Genomic DNA, 6995 nt, shown 5'->3' with positions numbered 1-6995 from the left:
GCTGTATGCATGAGGCACCAAGGCCTTGCTCACACTATGCATATTTGTGCAGATTTTGCATGATTAAGCCAAAACCAGAATTCGATCCAGGAGAGGAGACACATTAAAGGCCTTCCTTTATATATTTCATCTGTTTAGGTACCAATCCTGGCTTTGGATTAAAAAACAAAAAAACATAAAATATACATGCACTCTGTACTGTGTGAACAAGGCCTAAAGTTTTTTTTTTTTTTTTTTTAAATGTTGCAGTTTGAGCCACAGCCAGAAGTGCATTGAAAAGAAATAGGAAATATAAAAAATAAAAAAAAAGGTAGCGGGAAAAAGAAACGCCTGACTCCCATTGAAACAAATGGGAGGCAGAATATTGCGTTGGAATCCGCCGAAAAAGTTCTGTTGTGTGAACTACTGCTAAATCCATTTCTGGCATGGCTCAAAAAGCCGCATCAAAAACTGCAATGGTGTTCTTTTAAAAAAAACAAAAACACGCTGTGTGAAACCGCTTCAAAAAGATTGCCCGACTTTAATCTGGCTGCAGGAAATATTAGAAAATAGAAATTTAAAAAAAACAAAACAAAAAAAAAAAACAGAACAAACTCACCCGTTACATCCCCCGCTGCTCCCAGTTTATTTCCTTGGAGCAACGATGTACAAGCACATCCACATGCCCACCACAGCCAATCGGTGGCTTCAGCGTTCACATACATGCTAGCATCACCACTGATTGGCTGAAGCAGTCACGTGGTTGTATGGCACGTAATTGCTGCAGAAAACTAAAGACCCATGGGGGACCACCGGAGCACTAGTGCTGGAGCGGCAGGGGATTTACCAGGCGAGTTACATTTGTTTCTATATTTTATCCTTCAGCCAAATTTCTTCAACTCCTGGACAACCCCCTTTAAAAGTTGAAATAACTTTCACATAAAAAGCACAGGATTTACGTAAAGTCTAAAGCCAAGTTTGTTTAAGTCTGCAAGGAAATTGTAGAAAGTTTTTTTTCTTTTTTTATTGTTTTAATCAGAACAATTTTACAAAAGTGTAAAAGGAATAAAAACCATTCCATAGAACTTTTGCATGTCTCCAACATGACATAAATGGATAAAAACACAGACAACGTTTGGAACGGAAATTAATCCAAAAATTTGATTAAAGAAAAAAAAACAAAAAAAAACAGCTGAGATCTAGAACACTAGACAGGAGAGGCGGACAATGCAGAAACAATATATAAAGCCATTTATGTTGATCTAAGAAATAACGAAACTATCTGGAAGACCAAACAGGGAAAGGTTTACTAGTCCGTTTAAGTCGGTGGTCTCAAACTGTTGTGAAACTACAGTTCCCAGGATGCCTAGACAGTGGCATTCTGGGAGATGTAGAGACACATTCAAGATCACTGGTCTAATGTGCCTACCGAGAAGTGGCCTGCAACCTCCAGCTGTTGAGACTACATCTCCCAGCATGCAGTTCTGCCTTTCTGGGAGTTGTAGTTTCCTCACAGGCAGCAGACCTTTGCTTAAAGGAAACCAGACTAGCGCAAGTGCATTTAAAGTGGACCCATCCCCTATATACAGTAATGTAGTATGTGGTAAGGAATAACGTTACTACCCAGCAGCCTATAGACTACGGTTACAATATTGTGGCTGGAAACCAATATAGCCCATAATTGCCATTTTACCATCTACCAAAGTAGGAGACCTCATTCCATTAAGAGGACAACTTTATAAACAGTAATTTGACACTTCCTAGTAAGAAAATAAAAAAAAAGATATGGGATAAAACAAAACGGGAAGCTCATATCGTGACATCCAGAAACCATCATTGCCTTCAGTTCCACAATCTGACACTTGCACCTAATCTCTGAACATACAAAACTAAAAGCAGTCACGAGGGCCCCAATGACCATCTATAGCACAGGACCTAAATGTTCCATCACTGATCTGTATTCACTCTACTATATAGTCATGGTCCTTATTGGTTCCTAGACATAAGAAATAGATAAAATCACAGCTGGTCTGGTTGAGGTAGATCACATCTCTGCCAACGTGAAACGAGCAGCCTTAAAGGACTGCAAAAAGCAAACATAAAAAGGTTATACTAGATCATGAGGCGCTCTAACTTTGCAATACACAGTTATACTATTCATCTATGGAGAATTTGTATCCAAGGTTTCCCTATAAAACGCAGAACTGCTGCTCTATCCCCTATGGAGATGTGGACATAACGGCAGGAAACTGTCCCGATCAGATTTCTATCAGGTCAGAAGGTGGCACGAGTTAGGGCATTTAGAAGACACAGGCCATTTTGTTTTTGTGATTGTGGAAGACCAAGCATCCAGACCCCTGCGGATACCATAAAAAGCACCGTGCACAATGATGTGCATTTTCTTGGGTCACAAAGACTGATCCCTGCGATTGTGGCATAACTTAAAGGGTTAAAGATTAGAAGACTGCTAGGTTATTTCCTAGAAACAGCACCGCTCCGTTATGTCTGATATTGCAGCTCTGGCCCTTTGAATAAGTGAGCTGCAATACCAGACATAACCAGCGGGGCACCGTTCTAATCCCTTTAAATATCTTCATCCATCTAGCTCTGGTATATACACCCACTGAAAATGTATCGCTAACCTGTGACTCTCCAGTTGCAGCCCTGACAACTGCAGGCTGGGCGTTGTAGTTTCACACAATGAGAGCTGCAGTTTTGCTACAGTTGGAGAGCCACAGGTAAGAGACCACGGCTATGAAGGATTCACAGAACTATGAATAAGCATATGCAGTGTATATTACAAAGTTACAGCAGTATGTACATACCTGACAATTTAACGGCAAATTAACCCTTTAGCGTAAAACATAACAAAAAAAACAGTGCAATTGTAAGTGATGAAAATAAGTGTCCTGCCAGGCAAGACACAGTCAACTATATAAGACCACAATATGCATAGATTATTACATAGGCTCTGGTGGGATGGAGGAAATACAAAAATATAGAACTGGATACATAGAGATATACAGAGCAGCAAGTCCGGAGAGTCAGGACAAAGGTGGAGACGGCAGGAAGGATGGGTTTAGTTACATAAAAAAGTTTACATAAAAAAAAAAAAAAAAAAAAAGATGAACTATAAAAACTTCACCAAGAAACATAACCGGGAGCTAGGAAGAACATGGGCTAAAGATCTGAGTTTCTGAGCTTGTATTGGCCACATACGGGGACTGCAGTCCATGACAAGATCTACCGTCCACTCTCGTAGCCAGGGAAGAGCTGGCCGAGAACTGTTTGCAGGGGCTTGTTCACCCGGATGTCGTAGTTCTTGCCCAGGTCGTGTCGGCAGGCAGGACAACTGTACACGGAGGCTTTGAAGGATCGGTCGAGGCAGGTCTTGCAGATGTTGTGTAGACAATCAGTGGTGATGGGCTCGTACACCACCTCCTGGCAGCAGATACACAGAAAGGTCTCCTCCACTTTGTTGATGAATTTAGGCCCCTCCTTCAGGAATGACATCACTTCATTCCACAATTTTGCATTCAGCTCGTCCTTTTTGATCAGCTCTTTTTGCTCTGGGGTCAGCTTGTAGCGTTCTACTTTCGTTTTCTTAGGTGTCCCAATAGAGGGCTTCAAAGCTTTGGTGTTTTCAGAGTTCCTCTTTCTCTTCCCTGTGATTTGAGTCTCCTCCACACCATTTACACCAGCGTTTTCTTTTTCTCTTTCCTTATTGGCAACAGATTCTAAGTAACCCTCTGGGTAGTGCATGGTGAGGCCTAGTTTTTTAACACGTTCTCTGCCTTCCTTGGTCCATGGTGCTGGTTCTTCATCATCTCTCTTCAACAGATAGCGCCAGACGAGGAAGCCAGACTTGCCCTTTTCAGGCCAGTATTTCACCACCTTGTATATGCCATCGTATCGGTTACCATCCTCTGGGGCGTATTTGCTGTGTTTCCGGCCCTTTGCATTGCGCACAACACGCACAGATTTGCCCGCTTTCCAGTCCTTGGAAACAGCCCCTTGCTTGTCATTGATGGGGGCATTACAGTTCATGGCTAAAGCACGGTTGGTATTGGTGAGTTTCTGGTCACATGACTGCTCAGCTGTGCGCTTGTTGCCCGAGAGGTCGCGCCCTCCACTTCCGGTGTAGGTAAACTCAGTCCCATTATCAACATCATCCTCGTAACCTCCTGCCAAGACAAGAGAATAGGAGCCATCATGGCTTCTGCCGTGGATGCCAGCCACATGAGGACGGTGCACACCAGCCTCGCTCACTTGCACCCTAAACTTCCACATGGTGCCAACAGGTACTCCTGGTATCGGCCCGTAGTGATTGGACGGAACAATCGTGCATTCTCTGGAGCGCCCAACACATGCCATGCCTTTACCCCAGTCTCTTCGAGAGGATGAGCTGGCAGATGCCATTTTAGCTTTCTTTTTGCTCTCCTTTAGCTTTTCGCCAGCCAACACCACCTCGCTGGCATCGTTCCTACACTCAGGGCAGTACCAGTCATCCTGGGGGAGGGATGTAAGAGGAGGGTCAAGACAGTACATATGGAAGGCCATGTCACACTCATCACACAGCAGCTGCTTCCCGGGGTCCTGTTTGCCCCCACAGATGTGGCAGGCGCACATGCGGCACTTCACTTTGGGGTTATCCTTGCAGTCTTTACATTCTGGACCGCTCTGGCGTTTCGGGGGCGGCTCGGAGGACTGGGCAGAGCTCCCGGGTTCTTCCACCTTATAAATCTCATCCACAAATTTGATCCTGCAATCGTCTAAGGAGTCTCCCACTTCCCCCATTAAGACTTTAGCATAGAGTTCTTTGATGGTTCTGGTCTCTCTCTTGCGGAGAATCTCGGCATCATACCAGTAACCCCTCTCCTGGGGATCGTCTGGGTTGTAGTTGATCATGACCACCAGTCCGGCCCGCAGATCATCCCAGGACAGCTTGCTCCTTGCCCGGGGTCTCACGTCTTTAGCGGTCATCTGCACCACTCCATTCTCAGGGTAATCCTCATACCTTATATGGTAAATGACGTCATCGCCGGGGGTTCCTCCGGTCACATTGACCACCTCAGCCTCGAACCAGGCGCCCATGTGTAGATCCCGGGCGTCCACCAGCTCTTTTATCTTGTACAGTCCGAGGGTTGTGGGCTCCTCTTCCGGTCGCGGCTCTTCGGGCTCTGTCACGGGGGCGTCGTCGGTCTCCTCTGTCGTTACCGGAGCCGACACCGGGGGAGAAGGGAGCTGGCGCACCAGCAGCTGCACAATGTCGTTGAGTCCAAGGCTGTAATCAAATAGCGTGTGCCCGTCCTCCATCTGCTTACCCCGGTAGAAAAGCCGCTGTCTGTCCTGCTCCACTTTGAACAGTTCCTGGATGCGCTCCCGCAGCTCCTCCACCTTGGTCAGTTTAGACAGGGAGTCAATGCGGTGAGTCTCCCGGCCGTCCATGGTGCGCACCTGGATCCACATGATGGCGGCTGCTCTGAGGTAAAGCGATAGCGCGGAGTTGTGCTGGTGACCCGACTGCTGTCTCGGGTGTCTTTACTGTATCCCGGATTCTCTGGCTGCGTGTCGCGGAGAGTGGGTGTAATGTGCACAGAACTCCCGCGCTACTCAGTTTGCGCGGTTTATAGTTTGGCGGGAAACTGACCCATTCGCCGATGATTGGCTGTAGAAGGGATATGTGGGCGGGGCCATAGTAAAAATCCCCGCCTCTCACATCTCCCAATCCCTGAAGCGCCTTTTCCGTTCAGCGTTGTCCGGAAACTTAACCCTTTCCTGCCGCAGCCATTTTCGGTTTTTCATTTTTGTTTTTTCCTCTTCACCTTCCAAAAGCCACAACTTTTTTATTTTTATATGGATAGCCATATGAGGGCTTATTCTTTGTGGGACAAGTTGTAATTTCTTACCGCACCATTTATTATACCAAACTAACACAATTATTTGTGTGGGAGAATAGGAAAAAAACTGCGATTGTTTTTTGGGTTTCGTTTTTACAGCGTTCAGCGTGCGGTGAAAATAGCCTGTTCGCTTTATTCTGTGGGTCAATACGATGACGCAATACTACATTTATATAGGTTTTGTTTAGGTTTTATTACTTTTACAAGGAAAAAACGAATTGTTAAAAATAACATTTATTTTATGTGGTCACATTCTAAAAGCCAAAACGTTTTATTTTCCGTTGATTGAGCGGTGTGAAGACTTACTTTTTGCGGGACAAGCTGTCGTTTTCTTATAATTTTGGAGTACATAAAACTATTAGAGATAATGTGACCAAAAATGGCGATTCTGGCCTAAAATGTTAGTTTTTACGGCGTTCACCGTGTGGGTTACATAATGTTATATTGTAATAGTTCAGACTTCTATGGACGTGGCGTTACCAGTTATGTTCATTTTTTTTATTTATTTTTTAGGTGCATAGTTTTTTTTAACTAATTAAACTTTTTTTCATTTTTTACCTCACAAGGGGACATTTTTTATTTTATTGTAATATATATATATATATATATATACATACACACACCCCAATCAGCCATAGCATTAAGCCCACCGGCCTAATATTATGTAGGTCGTTCTTGTGCCGCCAAAACAGCTCTGACCCCTCGAGGCATGGACTCCACAAGATCTCTGAGGCCCCACGCACACGACCGTATTTTCATCTGTCCGTAATTTATCCGTATATACGGAACGGTATCTGCAAAATGGGCAGGCTGCAAATGTTGTCACCAACATGTTGCATAGCAGCGCTTCCGTAAATACGGAAGGTTTGTGGATGCACATCCGTAGCCGTTCGTATTTATGGAAGCGCCTATAGGCTTCTATGGGAGAGTCCGTGCCGTAATTACGGACAAGAATAGGACGGGTTCTAAAAACCTTTTCAGCAAGGACACCGATCCGTAAAAATACTGAAAGGTGCCCGTGGCCAATAGAAATGAATGAGTCCGTAATTACGGATTAAAAATACGGTCATGTGCGCGGGGCCTAAAGGTTCCTGTGGTCTCGGGCACCAAGACGTT

At 44.8% G+C, this 6995-nt stretch overlaps 1 protein-coding gene across 1 annotated transcript; it reads right to left on the bottom strand.

Annotated features, from left to right (window-relative positions):
* Nucleotides 1-1046: 1046 nt before the first annotated feature.
* Nucleotides 1047-5628, bottom strand: LOC142652159 (E3 ubiquitin-protein ligase UHRF1-like). Its single transcript, XM_075827703.1, has one exon. It carries the CDS (start codon nucleotides 5446-5448, stop codon nucleotides 3223-3225), a length of 2226 nt encoding a protein of 741 aa, XP_075683818.1. The 5' UTR covers nucleotides 5449-5628; the 3' UTR covers nucleotides 1047-3222.
* Nucleotides 5629-6995: the final 1367 nt, after the last annotated feature.

This window comes from Rhinoderma darwinii, chromosome 5 (assembly GCF_050947455.1).
Source record: "Rhinoderma darwinii isolate aRhiDar2 chromosome 5, aRhiDar2.hap1, whole genome shotgun sequence".
Taxonomy (NCBI): domain Eukaryota; kingdom Metazoa; phylum Chordata; class Amphibia; order Anura; family Rhinodermatidae; genus Rhinoderma; species Rhinoderma darwinii.
The sequence above is the reverse complement of the archived record's forward strand: the minus strand, read 5'-3'. Positions and strand labels throughout refer to the sequence as shown.

Coding starts and splice junctions, on each gene's coding strand:
- LOC142652159 (XM_075827703.1), bottom strand. CDS start 5,448: ATGTGGATCCAGGTGCGCACCATGGACGGCCGGGAGACTCACCGCATT.